At 43.4% G+C, this 22,742-nt stretch overlaps 1 protein-coding gene across 5 annotated transcripts in view; it reads left to right on the top strand.

Annotated features, from left to right (window-relative positions):
- ELAVL4 (ELAV like RNA binding protein 4) overlaps positions 1–22,742 on the top strand; it is a 161,390-nt gene that overhangs the window by 118,110 nt on the left and 20,538 nt on the right. For 4 of the 5 annotated variants that reach the window (XM_086952408.1, XM_086952407.1, XM_086952410.1 and 1 more), the window contains exons 3-4: positions 7,442–7,531; positions 10,018–10,121. In XM_086952408.1, the coding sequence (XP_086808534.1) occupies positions 7,442–7,531; positions 10,018–10,121 (194 nt within the window). The remainder of the gene's footprint in view (positions 1–7,441; positions 7,532–10,017; positions 10,122–22,742) is intronic. The other variant, XM_086952411.1, reaches the window with a different exon arrangement.

Genomic DNA, 22,742 nt, shown 5'->3' on the forward strand with positions numbered 1-22,742 from the left:
CTAAAGAACGGTGATGGATTAAAACCAGATCTTTTGACTGGGTGTGAGTGTTTGATTGATTCAGATGCTCCGTCCATCACCACCCCCTTTTGTACCGCTTTTGGCCGCCAAAAGTGAGGCAGGGTATGCTCAGACGTGAGTCCCTTGCTCACTTTGCCACTGGATTCAAGCAAGCCGGGCTGAAGACGGCTGGAATGCCAGAAACCGGTCCACGGAAGCTTGTTTCCGGTCCAGGGAAGACATGGCTTGGCAGTTCGGGCTGGACTGTTCCCATGAGGCACAGGGTCAGACTGATTTGCATATAGCCATGTCTGAACTGGGGTGGCAGAGTGGGCTAAAGAACGGTGATGGATTAAACCCAGATCTTTTGACTGGGTGTGAGTGTGTGATTGATTCAGATGCTCCGTCCATCACCACCTCCTTTTTGTACCGTTGTCATAACCTTAAGCTTTGCGTATACGTTTTGCACAATTCTTGCTAATAATGATATAAGAAATCAATTAAATGGATTTTGCTTCAAACGCCAGGCCATTGTCGACAAGCCAAGCATATCGTATTTGTTTCATTTTTATTTAAATATATTCAGAATATTTAGTAATCAGTTTCTTTTTTCCTTATGGTAACGCAAAAGCACATTCAAACGGTGCAAAATGGACCTTGGTCATGTTTTTTCGCTCCCATGCCAATATAATGCAACTGGTGCTCATGTAAAGCGTACTGATACCTTCAGGTCGAGTTCACGCTCAATAGCAATTCCTTATTTTGCTCTTGCATTTAAGAAATCAGAACTACCGATTCCTTAAATGCAATGTAGGTAGCACTAAAAACAGTGCACCTCAGTCTTAAGGAATCGCTATTTACCAGCAACTTGAAGTTGGTGGTAAGAAGCGATTTCCTTACAGAAAGCACTTTTTTGCTTTTTTTCATGTGCCATGTGGCACACATCCATGCCCTTAGGGCATGTATGTGCGCTACATGTGCACACATGCACATTTCAGGGGTGCAACAGGGTGTCCTTTGGACACCCTGGCACCTTTGAAATACCTCCCTGTATTAACTATTCAGTAATACCGAATCGCTAATAGTGAATCTCTTCACATTCATTCCTATGCGCCTCCTAGACCATAGGAATGAATGGCTAGGTATTCCTTATTCGTTATTAAGGAATGCTAAGGAATCGCTAATATTTTAGCGATTCCATCCTACATTCCATTTAGCGATTTTTTAATAGCGATTCGGTAATAATCACTATTAAGGAATCGCTAAACGGAAGTTACCTACATCTGGCCAAAAGTCCCCTTGTTATTTGGTAATCTGAATTGTTTTTTGCAGAACGTGCAGACTTCATGCTGCTTTCAATCAGGGACGGCTATTGCCATCGGAGAGCTGTGCACAGGCCCAGGGCGTCAGTCTTCAGAGGTACGAAAAAAACTGTCTGCAGGAAGGCCCTGCAAACAGCAACACCCCTGTACCTTGGCTCCAGTGATTTCATTTACTGCTTCCACCATTTTTAGCGAGCCCGAGTCCTCTTTTTAGCACCCTACCAGCCCTCAATCTTGCACTCCCATCTCTCTCCACCTCTCTGCCGACACACATCAACACCCCTCCCCTGCAAACAACTTGGAACAAGCCTGACTGATCTAAAGGGATACAGGGTAAGCGAGGGAGGTGCGGAGATGTGCCTTCAGAGGCCAGTCACTGCCTTGGTGTAGCCAGCTGGAGACTGGCCTGTGAAAAGGGGCTGCTGCCTCATTTTGTTTTATTATCCAATAGTAGCGAGCGCTGCTAATTTCACTCCGCGCAGGCGCTATTGGAGCAAGGGCCGGCTCTGCTTACGGACAAACAGACCTCCAGGCCGTATTCTCGAAGCAGTTTAGTAGTCGCTTCAGCAATCACAGTGCGCACTTACGCGATTAGTTCAGCGCAGAGGCAGTTAGTAGAATGTTTCTATCTTCTGCTCGTATGAGGACAGCGAAGGAGGAAGTGCCTCCAACATGACCATCTTCCAGCATATGACACCACTACCGCAAAGAAAAGTCACTAATTGGTACATCTATAGCTGGCTTTTTTCTGTCCCTTTCTTTACATGTCATGTCCTTTTGCCTTTCCTTATGACACAGTGCCTATTACAGAGGCTTCGCCATAACTGTACATGTACAATATTTTATTTTCTAATTTTAAACTTAGTACAAAAATCGAAAAGAAGTATATTGCATTTTCCTGCTCCAGTGTCCCCCAAACATGTATTAGCTATGGGGAATACAGAAGGTGTGCGAAGTTGCAAAGACTTGTGTCCACCCAAAGTCACTTAATTTTTTTTTTTAACTTTGACAATTTTGTGAAATGCAAAGCTGCTGCCAGTTTTTTTTTATTACAGAGCAAGAAATAAAATAAACTTTAGAGACCCTACAAGGTAGCAGGGAATTGTTCCAGCTGCCACAATAGGTTGCTACTAGCAGCGGGTTAACCTCTGCTGCCCAGCATCTGTGCAGCGCAGGTCCTGCTCTCGAGAGCGGGACTTCCGGCATCATGGAAGCTCAAGCTGATGACCTGGCTCTTCGTATAAGCACCCTAGGAATCATACACCTGCCCAACCGCCTGTATACCCTCTCGGGTGATTAGTGCGCTATACAAGTCAACATAACATGGAATAGCCGATACATAGCCGCGAAGTGGCGGCTGCTTATTCACTGCTGCTCATTGCTCTGGACCTGGAGAGTAGTGGCTAAATCGCCTACACTCAGCAGCTGGAATGTGCACACACCAACCAGTTCCCTGGCACCAGAAGCCCAGATTGAGCGGACAGCATGAAAGTATCTGCTATAACCACATACAAAGTTAACTGGCAGCGGACTTGATTTAGTTAAAATTGGTGACAGCGAATTTGGGAAATTTTTTAGGGCTTGGAAAAGGGTGAAATTTCCCAATTTCCCACACTTTAATGAGTGAATTTTAAAACGTGTGTCCACCAATAGAAAATAGTTCTCCAAGGGCCTGATGTACAAATGCATTTTCTTGTCTCAAACCCTGCGATTTGGTAAATTGCAGGGTTTACTGGAAGGGAATGTGTCTTTTAAATCTTCTAAACTTATCTAGTGGTTCAATAACATGCTACTGAATCGCTAACTGGTTTTAAGAAACCGTTAGGAAATGCAATTTGAAAGGTATCTTCTTTATGGCATCCCTTCATAATAGCGATTCGTTATGATATGGCTGAATGTTCTGCGACTGAAATCCGGTTGCAAAAACGTTCATAATCTAAAAATGACTAAAAGGTTGTGGTTAACTGTTTGCAAATGGCAAGGGGTCCCTAAGAGACTTCTTCCTCTTTGGTCCAAAATATTTTTTGGGTGAAGTCAGTGGTCCCTATGACCACTGCCTACTCCTAAATATTTATTTCATAAAAACATATCCATTTTCTTTTTTGGAAAAACGGGCTGCATTTCTGCTTTTTAATGATTGCTTTATTTAAAAATCAATCACTCACATGGTGGTCTGCTGATCCCAGGACACCATCATCTCTGTAATGGCAGCAAATTGCAATCAAATTGAAGGATGTATTCTATGTTTGAGCAAAGACTGCCTTTCATTGGAAAACTTGGAAGAAAGATAGTATGCTCAGAATGCCACATTGAAGTCTGGACCGGTGGGAGGAAACTTCTACTTTCTTATAATAAGAGCATCTTTTGCTTTTTCACTACATCCTTTCCCAGTGGGAAACATCCTTTACCCCGCATGCATTACTCCGCAGTGCCATTACCCTACGGGTTTTAAACCGCAAAATCTTTTACAATTCAGGGCTTCACACCACAAAACATTACAATGCATTCCCCATTACAACGCCACAGTGGAGTTAGAATAGTGAATTGCGTTGTAATGGGGAATATCCCAGGGTGTGTGTGTGGTCAGTTCACTGAAACTTTGTAACCGCGACCTACCCTGCAGTGAGTTGGGGTGATAGGATGATCGGTGTAGAGCCACAGGCACTGCATCGATGAAGCCTAATGACCCAGCACTACATTTATGGATAGCGTTCCTGCAAATTACCAGAGGTGAGGTCCAGAGGCGTGGCGGGACTCTAAGGCCAAGGGTGTAAACGCTCCAGCCGTGAACGATCTGCCTCAGGCGGCCTAACTCTCACTCACAACAAGGGTCAACGCGTTTTATGGTATTAATAGTGAATAATGGTGCATTAATGCAAAACATAAGGAGGGCGGTGTCCTGATGCCCATACAAGAAAGCCGCCCCGGGTTCACCAGTAATCCTGGTATTTACTAGGTCTACCTATCACCTCATCAGCAGTATATTAATTTAAAGGGTAGTTCCACAGAACTAGGTCAAGTTTCAGAGATCCAGGACCCTTCTCATAATCTAATTGGGGTGGGGTGCCAGGCAGGCTTCTAAAAATGAAAACTCTACCCTGGGACATCTTCATGAAGGCTTCTCAAGAAGCCTGGTGACTCATCTCAGCCCTCCATCCCAGTCAGCAGCCCTCAGTCATCACAGCTTTCAGTCTTTTGTGAAATCATCACAGACACTCTGCAGTTTCTGCCTGGCCCTCAAATGCCCCACTTGATTGAACATAAACACAGACCTCACACAGCAAAGAATACAGATTCACTAATATAATGTGAAAACGCAAAACAAATAAATCAGTTGTCTGATCCATCAGCCTTAAAGCGAAGTTAGGGCACAGTCCGGCTGCAGCCTTATTCTACCAATGGCAAGTAGCTCTGTGCCACTGGTAAGAGCTATTCGACTTAATGGAGCTACATAAGTAAGTAACAAAGATATCTCCAGCAGAGAGTGACAAAATAGCATTAATTCTTGGATGTACACAATTAACGATATATGGCCTTTACACGTACCTTGGCTGAAATAAGCATTTCATTCAACTCTGTAAAGAAAAATCCCAAAGTGATTCCTCTCTGCCCCCCCCCCCCCCTAAAAAAAAGTCCCACTACAGGTGATCTTTTTCAATGAGATAATAAAAAGTAACGTTGATAGTTTAATATAACAGTTTTCCAAGAGGACCGCAATCTCTTATTTTGCATGAATTAGAGAGGTGATGTAATCCTCAACTGTTTATAGTTAATTCCTAACTCTTGATCATTTTTTCCTAGATCAAGAAAAATGTATTCCCTACATCTTTCCAAAGCACCAATCTTCGAATTTTGAGATAGAGCTACATTTATAAAGTCTTTACTTCTCATGTAGTAGAACTGTAGTGTTGAGTAGCTTCCTGGGTGCTCATGTGAAGGCAGATCTTTCATATAATCGCAAGTGATCTTAGCCCATGGTCTATCTCATAGTACCAGTGTCCACAACTCAGCACTGACTGCCGTGCCAGATATCAGCATCCTCAACATTTGATAGGAGGAGGGTTGGTGGTAGAGAGAGGAGCGGGTGCAGAGTGGCAACTGCACAGAGGATTTTTAGATGACCGGTTTGCAAAGCAGTTCACCGTCCCACTGCATGGTGGGAAGTGTTCCAAACAATAGTAGCAGGAATACCTCGATCCTAGCAATGTAGGCTTGCTAAATTATATTTTGAAGTATGTGATTTTGATTGATTTAGCATTGAAAATCTCTGGGGCCTTTTCACATGTAATGATCTGGAAGTATTTAATAATTTGAGTGAATAGGGCACTTATGTGTAATAATGTGGAGAGACCTTGGAAATTTTTCAGAAGTGGGGCATTTTTTCAGAACTTAACACTGTTCTGTAAGATAGCGTTAAACATGATGATGATCCATAAAGAGGCATAGGATGTGGCTGCATAGATCACTTACAAGGGTGAAAGGTGTCCTCTGTAAACTACGACAGACATGTAGGAAAATAGCACAAACTATTTTGCCGCTTGAGTTTTCTTAATTTTTTTGGTATCGTAAGAACTCATTGACCCAATAGCAGTTGAAGAAGGACGTACACTTATTTTGTAATGGTCGGAAAACGCTGTCCACTGGTGGCCACGGTTACCACCTGTGAATGTTGTCCATGGAGAACCCAGTTCCAAGAAGACCCTTCTCTGAGATTCTGTCCATCTTGGCAGAACACATTTGCATGTGCAAGCCAGATTAGATCTACCCGCTTCTGCCATCGACAGTGTGACACGTTGTGGGTAGTACCCTGTTAGTGGTGGGAGGATTTTCTTATGCAGTAATGGGTTTTACTGACCCTTGTCGAAGTGCAGGGCCGTACTGGGAATGCCTCAGAGGTGACACCCTGGATGATGGTGCAATAGGCTCCGCCCCTGCCTCCTGCTATGATAACTGCCTGGCTGTTGGGACCGCCAAGCCTTACTAAGAGAGCCGGGTGTTGCAAAGACAAAATTGACTGTCCCCTGTCTCCACCTGGGTGTGATCACTCATCTTTGATAACTGGGTATGCACTCTTTGTACCATTAGTTATATGTTCCGTACAATTAAGTTTTCACCTTCGTTTTTGAACATGAGCTCCAAAAATGAAGAATTTTCTGTGAAATCTACATACCTGTTTTAACAAAGCAAACACAAACTCCCTGTGAATATAATGTTGCCTGAAAGCAGATAAAAGATGTCAAGTGATGAAAACGTTTTTACAACGACTTTATGTTTAGGAGGGGTGAAAGTGTTATGATTCGTTATCCTTAATGTCCCTTTGCTTGCTAGGCCTGCACCCTTTGACAAGTTTCGGGTTTAAATGGGATGGGATGTGGGTGAGGCGAGACTCCCCGAGAACATCGACTTTTTAATACTATGCTAAAAAAAATATTGTAGCTAGGATATTGACTACCAAAATATCCTGAAGGTAAGTACATATTTAATGCACTTAACTCCACATATGGTGGGTTAATGAAGCTATAAGTATCTATTTATACTTTTGCTCTCAATTGTTTGGTACAAATTCCCTGTACGATATTTCTGTAAATTAATATTGAAAATATTATTCTGACATACAGCCGGCGGGGTGGGATGGAAATTACTGAGCATTTTACAAGAACTTTTCTTGCATTTGTGACCCAGGCTAGTCCCCTGGCTGAAGTGGCATGGACAGTCTGCCTCGGAGGGGGCCTTCTTTTCGCCATTCAGATCAAGCCGGGGTAGCCTTGAGGCATATCTGAGAGTTGTGTGAGAGCTAGAGGAAAGAGGTGGTTATCATTTTCAGCACTGAGGGACAACTTTCGTGCATAGAACTGAGCCGCCTCCCAAAAACTTTAGGCTTGGGTTGATGTTATCTTTTGCTAGTTCTTACATTTATTGAATAGCTTTAAGGGCATTTTAAGGATTTTGTAAATCTTAAAAGTGAATGTTAGTGTATTGTTACTTGTTATTATGATATAATTAAATGTTGTTGTTGTATTTGTGCCTTTCCACAAATACAGATGAATTTTCATGTTGTACTTGTGAAAGCACAATGATAATTTGTGATGGGCCCTATTCACTAAGGATTTTTGCCATAGGCACACAATTGGAGGAAACCCTCAAGGATTTTGCCACTGGCACAAAATGGGACAAACCCCTTACTGAAGAGGGCCCTATCAGTGGGAAAGGTTAGTAGTATTTGTTATTGCTTTTGGTGTAGATAGCCTTTACAGTTTTATGTCTAGATCATATAAATATATATGTTTATCCATATTTTTAAGAATAATACGTAATTAATACTCTTAAAATTATAGTAGTTTAAGTCTGCCACTTGTTTAACTGTGAAATTAAGTGCAAGTAATACCAGCATAACAAAATATTTTTTTAGAAAGTCTAAACTATAATATTTACAGGCAGCACTGTATGTATGTTGGATAATCTTAATTTATGACGCTGGAATGTTAAAGTCTATTGAAGCCTGGCAGATAGATAGGATGCTGTCATGTTTCTTCCTGTGTTAATGTTTCTCTAAGTGCATGGTGACCAAAGTTGTCTATCACAAAGCATGTGCAACTTGTCAACAACGTGAAGTTCAGTTTAGCCCTATCACTGTGTATCGGATAGCCGTTCTTCCCAAAGTCAAGCTCTTTGCCGCATACTCTAGCGTGCCTGTTGACTGATGCATCAACAACCCCTGAGCATGCAAGTCAGTTGCTCTAGTCTAACCGGTTGGTCGCTTCTTGTTGTTGAGCTTTCCTCTGCAACTTTCAGTCATGGTGGTTTGGACTGGGGTATGGGGTTCTAGTCATGGTGGTTTTGAAGGGGGGCTACATGCATTTTTATTAAATTACAAAATCCATTGACTACCATTTTCCTTTAAGTTCTCTAAAAACCATTTAAAAATTCTTAAATTGGAGTTTGTGATCTCTTTTAAATTAACTACATTCGGGATATTGTGCTTTTTATCAAGACACTATCTGCAGAACGAGTGTCTTTCTTAAGTGGCAAGCTCTGTTGCCCGTGCTATGTGTTTTTGAGATCATCCTTCGAAGGGTGGCTCTTTTACTGTGGCTAGCACTTAAAATCTACTGTTTTAGCCCAGGGGGCAATGGAAATTGTATTCAAAGGCATAAACTGTCAAATATATCGATGCCACATGAATGAAGAGTATTTGTCTCGAACTGGTTACCCAGTGCGTAAAGCCTAAATTCATGACAGTAGTCATGCAATCCATGAAACTCTTTCATTCTGTTCTCGGAGGCAGGTAGATCTTATTTAACATTGTAAGCATTTTTGTTTTGTCTTTCCATCATGATAAACTAGACAAAATAAAATGGAATATATGAGATTGACGTTTTCGACTTCCTCGTCGTTGACAGAATGTCCATCATTAACGGGTAAACCTAGTTGTTTAACTTATCAGTTCCTTGATTTTTAGGTTTTAAATTAATTTTTGCACCAATGCAGTTTACTTTTCCCTTTTGTGGCTATACATTATGCCATTTGAACAGAGCCAGTACACACTTGTCAAATGCAGTCAATTGTCAGGAATGTAAAGTCTACACATCCCAAAAACATGTGGCTGAGGTGTGTGTGTGGGATCTCCCATATGTACTAGGCTTCATTGAAAGTTGTGACCCTTCTTTCTCTCCTCGTCCCCATCTCTCCATCCGGGCCTCACATTTATTTCTCTCTTTTCTCTCCTGTTTTTCCTCAATGGACTTAAGCCACATTGTGGGAAAAAATGAGAAACAGTGACCACCATTTAAAGGGGCCATTCAATGAGTGATGTCACAATACATCTCAAAACCCAAGCTGACATCATCAAATAAAGGACCATTCTGGACTGCCTTTTGTTGGTGGTTGTTACCGAAACAGTGCTGGGCAAAGAGACTTTGAGAAGTCTATAAAAGTATAATTATTTATGAAATATTGTTGTAAATGGGTGGCATCATCTCATGTTTCTGCCTTAACCCATCTTTTCCCAAACTGATAAGCAACATAGGAGAGACATACCTACTGAGGGCTGCTTCAGATTACACCAAATGAAGGTACCCCCTGTCAGATAGAAATCAAACGTTACAGTAAACTATATACAAAACGTTCAGTCAGAAGATTGCAAATAAATTAATGGTAGGGTCTGACCAGCCGGTTTGGTGCAGGAATCTCAGCGACCCAAATCTAGGAAGCTTTTCCCCAGGTACTATCTGTTTTTTTGCTGTGTTGTAGGTTTTGCTAAAAAAAAAGAAGCTCCTGCCTATTTATAGAAAGCTCCTCTATTAAAGGTGTTATTTTTGTTACTGAAATGTAGAACGTCGTGCTGTTCAGTCAAGTAATGTTTATGGATAGGTTTACGCTTTAGCATAAAAGAGTGCTACGCCTTTGTGTGCGCAGCTGCCAGCGTCCTCCGCCGCGCTGCATGCGCGTCATGTAAGAAAGGCAGAGCGTGGCGCGAAGTGGACTTTGTAGTGGGTATTTAATATTCAGATGCGCAGGTGTTTGAGATCCTGCGCACTCATTGCTTGCGGCGCAGTAGGGATTGGGGGGGGGGGGCTATAAGTCAAGTTACTGTATGAGTAGAAAGTTGATGGGGGATTGTAATTGCCCTGCCAATAGTCTTGCATGTGTTTTTAAAACTCCTCATGTATATTTTTCTTTTTTTCTGTGTCCACAGGTCAGAGTTTAGGGTATGGCTTTGTTAACTATATTGATCCAAAGGATGCAGAGAAGGCCATTAACACTTTAAATGGACTCCGACTGCAGACCAAAACCATAAAGGTAAGCGAGCAAGTATTTTCCCACAACCTGTGTAATATAACACACAATAGAGATGATTCAAAGTGTAAGTTATTGACAATAAGTTTTGGTGGGAATAGTGTAAAATTCTTCTTACTAATGGATTATGAGATGACCGGTTAATTAAGATATGCGATATTGGCCGGTAAAGAATATATCATAGATAAGCATTTGGCAGCGAATATGCCCCAGCTCCCCTCATTTTCAGCGGCAGCTGGTACGGGATGGGCAAGGGATGTGTGGGGGTTGGGAAAAAAACTTAACTCTGCATCCTGTGTCTCTCCTCAGGGAAGCAGGAAGCACACAGCCTCCCTAAGTCAATCACGACGCTGCTCTTACCAGCATGGCAGCAGCGTTGTGATTGGTCAGACAGGGACTGCAAGCCTGTGCATGGTCTCCACCCAGGCTGTGTATTACTGCCGGGTGGAGAACTTGCTAAGTGCGCATGACTGTTTGGCAGGCCCAAGGTGGGCCGCCAAACCGTCATGCGTACTTAACACCTTAGCTGCTTCGAACGTTCAGCACCCAGTGCTGAACGTTTGAATAACGAGCGCTGGCCCGTTGGCCAATGGTCGTGCGCAGCACTGGGGAGGTAGCGCTCGTGACGACTGTTGGCCGACGGCAGCGCTTAAGGGGTTATATGCACATATTTTCTACCCCCCCTACTGGCTGTGACTGCAGCCAAGCCCGCCCAATAACTGGATTCAACACAGAACAATTTGTTATTATCATTTTATTTTTCCTTTTTCACTGCTGAGAAGCAGTGGGGCGATGCTCCTTAGCAGAGGAGCTGCCGCTGCTCAATTTTCCCCGGATAAATATCAACAGACCAGACTTGCTGGTATTTACCAGGAAGAAAGACTTGGAAAATACCGGGGCATGTATATTTAGGTGTTCCACGGAATCCAATCTTAATAATATGACCCATGTATGCGTGTAAAACTTGTAATTGAAGTTATTCATCATGTTTGTTAAATGCCAATGTTCAGGGTATTGGTATTTATTGGATGCAATAAATAGCAGGGGTGCTCATGAGTAGCCCTTTAGAGTTCAGAGTTCCCCATCGTGCAGTTTGTAACTAGCATAGTATTGTTTAACTCTTTTGGTATGCAAACCAGTGCTAAGGTCCTACTCTCTGTGCTCAGCAAACAATAATAAGCATGCATTTTATAACTTGCAAGGTCAAGCATCATCACAAGGAACATAAATTACACATTCTGTGACTAACCGATAATTAATGCAGCAATAATAATACCCAAATTATTTTTTAAAAAGTCATTAAGGTGATGTAGAGCATAGATAGCATGGGGCTGGTTGAAAAAGTAAACCCATGATTTAGATTGTTAGGTAGAAACAGCTGGGGGCCTCTTGTTACACATGTCAGTAGCTCAAGCAGTTGCTGTCTTGATGGCCTTACAGCTCATGAAGTCTTCACTAGCCTCATGTCTTTGAGGAATGTATTCTAAAGTTGTGCCCTACCGCGTTTATGTTCTGACTCCAAAGCGAGGCAGGTGGCATTTTGCAGCAGACAGTTTTCGAACACAGCAGGGTGCAGGAGTCTGTCCTATTGGTAGAATGGGAAATGGTCTTATGGATATTTTGTAGAATTACAAATAAGTCACGGTCCTGTATTTGTGTCTCCCAAATAAGCGGGCAGCTAGCTGCTTATCATGTCTGATGATTGAGTTGGTGAAGAAGATGAAACAAGTATGTAGTGAATGATGATCAGGAATCAAGCAGTTTCAATTATATATTTATTTCAAGTAGATGGCACAAGGTGGTGAGTCCAAAGGTGGTAAATAAAGACGATAAATACGAACCCCACTAGGAGCAGGCTCCTTTCAGCTCAGCCCCAAGCTCCCAACTGAACTCCTCAAAGCCAGGGAAACCCACATTCTAATACATCATTAGTGAATGCTAACATTCCACAAGATGACAACAGTGGATGAGCAAAGAAGAAAAGAGACAGACACTACAGAGTAGTTCACCAAGAATGGGCTCAAGATTTTCTGAACAAGGACAGAGTATTCTGGAGGGAAAGATGGAGAAGAGGTGTGTGAAACTTAGGCCCAGAGTATGGACGGTGGGTACTCCGTCACAAACATGATGGCTATCCTGTCCACCTTATTATAATGCACTTGTTATAAGGCAAACAAGATGTATGTCACATTTGTGACGGAGCATCCATCTGTCAAACTCTAAATCAGACCCTTCGACTTATCAAGGTGGCAAACCATATTATACAACAAGGCTGTTCTATCGAAGGCAAAACAACATTAGAAGTGAAAATGTGAGATTTGAGGAGAGGAAGGTGAGGTTGAGGTGAATTATTAGGAAATATTTAATTCTGGGGAATTTAAGTGAATAAAGAAAGCTTGCCACTGTGTTTGGGCTTTGTGTTGGTTGAAGTAGAAGATGTAGGTTGTTGCCCACGGTGGAGCTGTTGTAGGCACAATATGGCAGATTATGTGGAGCTAAAACATAACATATATTTGTAGAGTGCACACACACATCTCTGTCTTCTGTGGGTGCAATTAATGTATATTTTTTGTTACTCAACTCGACTTAAAATGCTTGAAAGGGCACCTTAACCCACCAATATTTGCAACTGTGACCGTTAAATCATACACCGATACGTGCATTAGTCCTCTGAGCCGCCAAACTCACCTTAGCCCCTTGTCTAAGGGAAATAGTCTGAAACAGAGATAGCCCTGGCAAATTCGGGTATTAAACTGGTGGGAAAGAAGAGTTTTAAAAGTAGAATAGGATAAATGAGCCTGGCTGTTCTTGTCTAGTATTTCATTTGTCTCCAGGTTTTGGGAAGCAGCAGTGGGCAAACCAAGTAGAAGGAAAGGATTGAGATGGTGTTATATAGAAGTTGACGCGTTAAAGTGCCAAAAAACACCCCTTGGACGTGCTACAGAAATAAATTAATAGCATTCTCAAAATGTTGTACACAAGAAGGACAAACCAGGACATCACCATGTAGTAATTGAAGAACTGGATGTCGCATGGAGACTGAATAAAGACATTGAAATACCTTTGCTCTATAAATATTGTGTGCGGTGAACATGTGCTAATACTGTACTTCAGATTGAATAGAACTAGATTCTGAAGAAATGGAATAAATAAATTGAGTTTACAGTAAGGATGGTGGATGTGCGAAAGAGCCTCTCAGAACTGTCGTTGAAGAATAAAAGAGTATTGTAAAGGAAGACGGCTACAGCAAGCACTGGTGATTCTCAGTGATTGGCAAGTGACAAAGGATTAGGTAGCAAAATATGCAGACCTGGCTTTCTGTCCCCCATTTATTTGTATGTTGCTGCCTGTGTGGAATCTAGATGGCGTAAACGAAGATCACAGCATCCTTGTGTGCATTCGCTGTGGCTCGATAGGAAAGCAATGCAATTAAAATATTCAGCTACTTGTATCTAGTTATCCTGATAACTCATTGCTCTTTCTTGATATCCCACGCAAAAATAATGTCTTATGTTCTTTGAGGGGGTCCTTGGTTGGGAGCTTTTCTGACGTTCCTTTTTCTTTTTTTTGTCTATTTTGCAAGAATATTTGAGTGAATGCCCTTCCCTTAAACCGGCAGATTTTCTCAATTACACTAATAAGCCACCCATAATCTCTGTGTTATCTTAGGTTTTCACTTCCACAGCATCCTCTGAAATAGTCCCTATGAGATCTATTGAGTACCATTGCAATGAGTATTAGTAACAATTGCTTAGAATTGTATGGGCTTTTTTGCTATATAAATATGTTTCACTTAAGTTAAAACCAAGTTAAGGTTGTATAGCAGTAATCAAATCGAATTGGCTATCACTAAAAAGTTGAAAGAGTTAACACGTGAGAAAATATACTTGTTTGGCATTAAAATCAAGGAGGTCTACAACTCTTGTAGAAATAATGTGGGTCCTTTCTGTGTCTGTGGAAAGTGAGAGAGCACAGAAAAGCTCCGTCATCATCTTTTTAACAGACCTAGATTCTGAGAATGTATCTCACACTTAAAGGATTTCTTGGAGTTTTTATGGTCTCTCCAACATCAGTTGTCCGAAGTTCTGCACGTCAGTGAGCCTGAGGCACAAGGTGCGGAGAAAACCTTTACAGTCAGGAGAGAGTTCCAGCATCCCTAGTAGGATGTGTGATTGACATTGTCCTAATGGCTTCCGGCTGTCAGTGCACCGCTTGTCAACGTAAACCTAGGCCGGGCGGTAAATTCCATTCCGCTCTCGCAATTTGGGTAATTTCGCGTTCACGGAGAACACAGAATTGGCAAAAATTCCGCGGCTTAGTGGAATTTTTGGCATGTTTGCGCTTTCAAAATACATGTTCGCAAGATATTTTCCCTCGAGCACGCAAACAGTGTTCACGAACAGGAAAAAAGCATAGTGAACGGGAAGAGCAACCAATTCCGCGTGTTCGTGGAACTCTGCGTGCTTGTGGAGATTTTTTACCGTTTCACGGAGCTTTGCGTAGCGATACTACGCAAATTCCGCAGACCCCTACTTAAACCATTTCAGAGGGTGATGATCCTAATGTACGGGCAAAGAAAGTTTTATGACATCGGATCAGGTAAGAGGAAGCCCTTGTTAAAGGAAATGTGTCCAAACAAAATATTTGTAGTTGAGCATGGTGTTTCTTGAATTCTGCACTACTGTTTTTGGAGATATTGGATTACAGAAACCATTACCTAATATGTAATGGCCCACGCAGATTGATCAACATATGACTAGGTCCATTGCACTGTTTAAAACCATTTGAAATGTGCTGACACCCAGCTCTTGCAGTGGCACCGAGGAACAAGACTTTGAGGTCCATGCTTCTAGGAGCACCCCCTGCTGGTGCTTGTGTGCCAGTATGTCCTCATCCACTTAAAAGGCTTAAAACAGTGTCTCCTCCTCGTCCAGCGTGCATGACACTCAGGTTTCTGGGCCCTTGCTGCTTAAAACAGAAAGATGTTTTTCTCCTTGTCTTTTCCAAAATCTGCTTTGCATTGCTACATTCTCAAATCTTGTGAGAGTGGATTGAGGTTCACTTGCCACTCTTTAAAAAAAATGAAGGTGGCCTTTGCCTTCATTTTTGCTGATTGGTTAGATTAAATTGTAGGTTCAATAGATTATCAGAGGGAGTGAGCAGGACTACCAGCTTGGCCCCCCACCCTGAGCCCTAAAACTAGCCCCTCCCTTAAAACCTAAGGTAGAGTCACCTTCAAGTTGCTAACCCACGTTCACCAGGCTCGCTACCACACCAGACCAGTATACCTGAACAGCCGACTCAAATTTCACGCACCCCAAAGGACCCTACTATCAGCCCAGCTCTCCTACGCTGTGGTCCCCTGCACCGGAAAGACCAGATCGGGAAGCCGCTCCTTCTCCTTCCATACAGCCAGAGCCTGGAACGACCTTCCGCTCCACCTCAGACAGATAACATCGCTCCCCATCTTCGCAAGAAACCTCAAAACGTGGCTCTACGACAGACCCCCGCCTTGATGTACTGGAACCTGCGACCCCACCCCGCAGCACCTTGAGAACTGTACAGGTGAGTAGTCGCGCTTAACAAACACCTGATTGATTGATTGAACCTACGCTCCTCTCCTCAATCCAACTTACCTTGCTGCAGCCCCGTCCTTCGTGCAGGTCCTCCCTTCCTGATCCTCTCCCCGCCTGCTTAGTAAGCTAGAACGCCGACTGCCTTAACCACTCATCTGCGTGGTTAAGGCGAGCGTTGTTCAGCTTGCGGTGAAACGGAATGTGTGCTAGAAGCTGCATACTGCAAGAGTACTTTACCAAGTAGTATCTTCCTTCATAAAGCTGCTTAGGTTCTTGCTGCTGTAGTTCGTGTTATCGTTCAGATGCAGTTGAAGCACACCACATTTCGTCGAAGGCTAGTCCATGCGTTCTATCATTTACTCCACTTCAATTGTCGCTGAAGCGCAACTACTGATGTCAGCATTAAAGCACCAGTCTTGTCATCTCACTCGACACCAAAACTCCTGCCCCATAGGTCACAAAACAATTTAGCTTACTTCCTTCCACTCACAACTCGTTGTATTGCATGCTACTCGTCCGCGAATGCTTTTTGGAATCTTGTCGGGTATGAAATTGTAATCATTTAATTATTTTTCATTTAATTTATGTAATCATTCCTGGTTTGATATGCTGTGAACTAGACCCACCAGGGCAGCAGATTCCTCTATAGATAATAGAGAGTTTTCACTAGAGAACTGGAAAGGCAAGAGATTGACATGCATATATTACATCCATGACGGGTGTAAACCCACCTTGAACACAATACAAGTCAGACCTGGCTACTGACTCCAGGATATCACCTTGAAAGAGTTCACTAGTCTCCCGATCACCCCAGCTTGCTCTACTTCTGTTACTCTTTATGTAAGCTGTTGAGTTTGTGCCACTGCACAGCGAGGAGGGAAGCGCCGAGTTTCATTATTTTAATATTAGAAAGGATTTATAGCTTTATTGCAGCAATTAAATCTTTCATAACAGGGGCTGCTATTAGCCTGATAAGGACTAGGGGAAAGTCTTCGCTTCAGGCATCCAGCAATAATAAACTCATTACCACAAGATTTTAATTAGACTCGCCTCCTGGTACCCTGGCAGGATTTGTGGCTCTGAGGAATTCCTGGTACTGTTCAAATACAGGCTGCCCAGGGTGGGGTTAAGCAGAGATAATCCCTCATCATTTAGAAGCAGAAGACTAGTAAAACCTTTGTCCCTCTTTATTCTCAAAAATGGTTCTTACATTCCTCTAGTCTGGGAGCCTTTGAAAAAATATGGTTTGATGTCATGATAACCTTGCATCTGCTATTTGAATGTTTACGGTAACTTTACCACACTGTTATGGCAAAGCTCGTTCATACCTTTCCACCTCATAACGAGTGGCCCATAATTTAGGAAGACAATACCTCACCCCAGTAAAAATAAGTACCAGATGGTGTGGTGTTTAGTGGGTGCAGGTCCGGACAGGGGACAGTGCAGCAAGAAGTTATACTACAGCACAAAAACCCTCAGTCACCAATGTTTTCCCCCAGTTGCATTGAATTTATGGGAACATTTTGCTAGAGACTTGGATGGCAGACTTCCAGCACTGCCGGTGATGGCAGGAATCCGAGTACACTTCCACAAAGTAGTCCGCGGGGCCGCAAGTAGTGAAAGGCTCCCTCTGAGTGGGACTGCTATAACTTAAGAAGTTTTAGCAACTTTAAAAATCGGTAGAATTCTGTAAACATAAGATGCTCGCCATCGACTTGTGTACGGATTACTTTCTTTGAGGCACACAGTTTTTGTTAGTGGGGTTGCTTTTATAAATACAAGTATTTGTGAACCAAAATGGCGGATTACCCCATGGATATTAGCAGACCCTATGCTGTTCCCGGCATGGAGTTAGATTCATCCTCTTCCTGCTTCACTTTTCCCCCAGTACAGTGTATCTTCGTTGTCCAACATTCAGGGAATATTACATAATATATTTTTGACACCTTGTGAGGTAAAAAACATCCTATCCCAGGTCTAACAGAGCTTAGTAAATCCAGTTTCCGGTGCTTTGCACTCCAGATTGGCAAGGTGTCTTTGCTCTAACACTGAATCATTCCTGTACACATCATTTTTTAACAGAAGGCATCATCTGTGTCTCCAAGGATAGGTTTGCCCACAGTGAAGAGTTAGACTAACCATAGTGTCAGTTCAAGATTTTATTAATTTGCAGACTTACTTTTCACCAATGTAATACAATTTACCAAGTGTAAACATTTTATTGCTGTTTTGACCGGGCTTGATATCTAGTACAAATCCAACTTGTATTTTGGAGTGGGGGCGAAATCCGCCTAACGTTCTTACTAGCCTGGAATGGGATCAGCCCTTGGTAACATATGTTTTTTAGCCTGCCTAAGAAAGGTGGCTCCTAGTGGAAAGTGGCATCTGAAAAAGCATGTTTAAAGCAGAACACGTGCCTACTTATTGAAAGATGTTCTTTGCATTACTCCTTTCTGAAAAAGTCGTCAATTTATGCCGAAGTTGCGGGGATTTACCAAAATTGAAAAGAGAAAGCGGTTTTGTGGCACTTCTAAAGAGGAAGTCCCCTGCCATGACCTGCATTGATAATGAGACCAGCGGTCAGACTTGTCAGTACCACCCAGTGGCACGTCTCTTGATCTTCTGAATCGTGCCTCCTCCCTCCTTGGCGTACCATTGATCTACACCAGCTCTTCCTATCATCTTGGTTGAGCTTTGTCGTTCCAATACGTGTTGGATCCTGAGAACATGAGGCGTCCATTGAAGACAGAAGGATCTTTACGCAGCAGTTAGAATGTCACGCGAGCATGTGTATACTTGCTGTTTCTCCACTGGTTTATCAGCACAACTCCAAATGATTAGTCCTCAATCAATAACATTGTCAGTGTCTCCTTATGAATTAATTTATGGTAGTAAGTTTTCTTCGGCCACGGCTTCCTTTTCACCCAGTTAATGGTAGAACCCTCTATAGTGTGGGCAGTAGACAAGAGTACTCGTGCACATCACAAAAGCAAAAGATAATTTTGAAAACCCTGATCAAGGGATCAGCCAGGTCTTTGTTCACAACAGATTTACAGACAAGGTCCCGCGCCATTGACACAGTGTGTATGGCACCAAGAACCATGAGGCACCACTTAACTGTCTGTATCTAAACAGGGGGCTCTGTTCTTGTTGAGGGTCTGGTCCGTGTCTCAGTCTCTCGTGTCCTCCGATATAAACACACCCGACGTCCATGCCTCTGGTAGGCAGTGCTTAATTTGAGCCAGTGGTTTCTGGTACTCAGCACCGGCACTTAATTGTCACCACCGGCACTTATAATATGCTGCCACATGGTGGGCTGTTTGTCTGATTTAGAGATATAGAGTGAGCATAAAAACAGTTGTTTACTAATTCAATATACGTTAAAAATGACTACTACCTTCAGCCCATGCTAATCTTATAGCTTTGGGGGCCTGGAATAGAATTAACTGTCACACTTGTAGGAGGTTAGTAGCTGGTTTAGTACTGTCATTGGTAGCGGTAGCTGGGGCAATGGGTGGTGAAGGCCGCAGTAGCTTCCTGATGAGGGCCCTGGCACTTAATTTTTTTATAAATGAAGCACTGCTGGTAGGCCTCCATTTGAGGACAGTGCAGACATGAGTCGAGCTCCTGTTGCACACAAGTCCATGGAAGCAAACGTTAGCCATTTACATAATCTTCCATGTTGAGTCAAAATCTATTTATAAGTATGTAAACGGAGAGACCTGTTGTGTCCCTTGCAGGTCATCCTATTTCATGGTGCTGTTGCACCTTTCCCAAGTCCCCCTGTTTCCTTTAGATTTCTCTGATTAACGTACTAAAGCAAGCGCATAGTTGATGAGCATAGGTGACATGTCAGTTCCAACACACATCATAATGTATCAATTGCACAACTTTCACTCAGAGCTTCTACTTCTTTGAGGTTCTCAGTTAGCTTGTAGGTGTTTTGTTAGTTACTAGGTACTGCACGAATCAAAATATGCTTCTCAGCTGAGCTAGTTGTCTTAAAAAGTGGAAGTATTTGTAAAGTGAGTCACTTGGATGTCGTAGAGCATCTTTTCCTTTATACCAGTAGCAGCTGGTGATGTTTGAAAGTGGAGGGGCGTAATCATGAGTTTACCTCATTTTTTCAAATGTATGTGTTCCCCATTATACCAAATATTACAGCATTCCATTACCAGGTTTTTGCCAGTGTTGGTGTCCATATACAATGGGTGGCCAGTTTGTCAAAAATTACCTCCCGTATTTCAGAGCCAGCATTTTATCATTGTTTGCTTCCCCAACCCTTTCCCTCTCCGCCCAGTACACCATGGCTGCCCTCTTTGAGGCAAAGAATCGCCTCCAGTATGCCAGCAACAACCTTTTATATTGCATCGCTGTCCTGTTATGTCAAGGATTACTTCCAGTATTTCACAGTCTGCATTTTTCCTTAAGTGCCTCCCCTATGACAAGAATTACCTCCAGTGTCCCAGCGCCAGCATTTTGCTATGATGCCCCCGTAACAAGAATGTCCTCCACTGTGCCAGTGCCAGCTATTTTTCTACAGGGGGGCCCTATGCCAAGAATTACTTCTGATATGTCTGGACCTGCATTTTGCTGTGAGTGCTCTTCTTTGTGCCAAGGATTATCTCCAACATGCCATTGTGTAAACTTGTGTGCCACCAAAAGCCAAGGATCATATTGAGTATGCCATGGCAAGTGGCAGACTCACCGGCATACAATACATAATCAAACATTCTTACTCATACTAACCCTCACATTCACAGTCTTCCTTCTCACTCACTCTAACTCACACTCTCAGTTACTCATTCTCACTCATAGTCACTCCCACTCACTGTTACACACAGACATACTCATACTCACTAGTTATCACTCACTAACCTGCAGACGCACACCCTTTCACACTCACTGATTCTGGCCCCTGGTGCAACTGCAATAGATAGCTACACCAATTCATTTCCACTCCCTCTCACAATCTCTAAACACTCATTCTTAACACACTAACACTCCTTCACACTCTCCCTTTCTCTCACTTTCACTTATTCAGACTCTCAAACTCAGATGCTCATGCACTTCTACTTACTGACACTCGCACAGACGCACTCGCAGACGCATACACTCTCATGCACAGAAGAACTGTATATTTTTTATTTACTTTGCTTCTTTTGCTGGTAACTCCGAGGCTCCATGAGAGCAGGGTAGCAGGAATCTGGCTCTGTATATCTTGATTCCCAGACAGAGCAGCAAGGCCACGTTTGAAAAGGGAAAGACCTACCTCAATCCCTCGCCCGGCTTCTTGATAGGAGCGGGAGCAGGCGCTGTTCGTCCAGTGGGGCGTGGAGGCGTAGCCCCCCCCCCCCCCCCCTCCCCCTGCCCAAAGCCGGCCGCAGCTCCCTCGGTGTTTTTGAGTTAAGACTGTGACAATCATGTCAATGAATCAACATGACGTCAGACCGCCCTGGCGTCATGTTGATTGATTGACATGATTCCTTCATTTCTTCCTTGCTCCACCCTTATGTCCCTTCCCGCACCCTTCGGTCATCCCAATTGGCTTTACTTTCTGTCCCCAGATTCAAGCGGAAGAAACACAGTGGCCTTAGGTTTCCTTTCTTAGCCCCGTCTTTTTGGAACTCCCTACCTCTTTCTCTTAGGTTGTCCTCCCCCTACTCCACGTTCAGATCTTTCCTCAAAACGCACCTGTTTACTGTAGCCTACTACTAGTGGTCATCTTCTGTCTCTCTTCCCTGCTCCCTCTGTACAGCGCCAAGAAACCTAATGGTGTTAGCGCGCTCAATAAATTAATTTAACATAACATAACAACATAACATGATTGTACAGGCGGCAACACAAGTGCGCATGAGTGGGGACGGAGGGTGAATTTTTACCCGTGCCCACACATGCGCACTTGTGTTTTTGCGACGTTGCGCATGCCCATTAGAAGCCCTAATGGGCGTGCTGCGGGCGAGAAGGTACCTGTGCCCCTGGCGCCAGGATTGGCCAGGGGCGCTGTGAGCCTGTGACGTGTGGGGAGCAGAGCCCAGAGGTGGCGCGGACCGGGACCAGCAGCAAGGTAAGAGTGTGTGTTTTTCTTTTATTTTAAAGTGTTTGATGCGACCGTGTATGTATGCATGAATGTTTGGTGGAGAGTGTTGTGAATGGATGTGTTTGTGTGTATGCGTGTGTGAATACATTTCTTTGAGTGTTGTGTATGTTGGGGGGCGAGGGGGTCGCCGCCAGCCTGAGTGGCCTGGGGCCCGCACTCGCAAATCAGTTTGCGCCTCACCACTGTAAAATGTCACCAGCCGCCCCTGAGCGGGAGCACAGTCTTTTCCGAAGCTGGGACAGTGCTGGGTATCCCTGCCCGTTAGTCGGTGTGACTTCTTCTTGTCCCCGGGATGCCCTGATGTGCGCCTTGCAAGGCACATTTTAGCAGACATACTATGCTGCCTGCGCATGCGCAGTACGTCTGCTAATTGAACTAGATTTTGCCTGTGTGAGAGGATCAAAGCTGAACTACCTCTCTTCGACATACACAATCCAGACCTTCACCTACAGAGTGCAGTGTCTGTAAACAGCGCTCGGTGTCAGGATAGCGCCTCGGCTCCCTCCTCCTCCTGTCACCAGGATCCTTGAGACGAGGCCGAGGGGCTGGACACGGAAGCCGTGTTTTCATGAACACCGTTCAGTTAAATAATTAGCAGTTGTAACAAGGGGCAGTACGTGGCATCTCGCAGGAGGCAGGGCTGCGCCTTGAAGCCACAGATAAGGAGCTGCCATTTTAATACGTTTTGTTGATGTTGTTTGTGCATGTGGCTGCAATTCACGGATAACAAAGTAATGTTATCGTATTTGTGCAATATAATAGAGGTTTAGTAGTGAAGGCAAACGCATCACCATGGTGATTTTATATTTCATGGGTTGTGCTTATCTCTCAATGATTACTTCTAATACAAAGCCCACAAATTGTCAGATAACATTTATTTTCTAAATGGTGTGTTTCCGTTGGTATTGTGCTTAACCATAAATAGGGTATACACGCGCCTACCAGTAT

Source organism: Lissotriton vulgaris, chromosome 1_1 (assembly GCF_964263255.1).
Source record: "Lissotriton vulgaris chromosome 1_1, aLisVul1.2, whole genome shotgun sequence".
Taxonomy (NCBI): Eukaryota; Metazoa; Chordata; class Amphibia; order Caudata; family Salamandridae; genus Lissotriton; species Lissotriton vulgaris.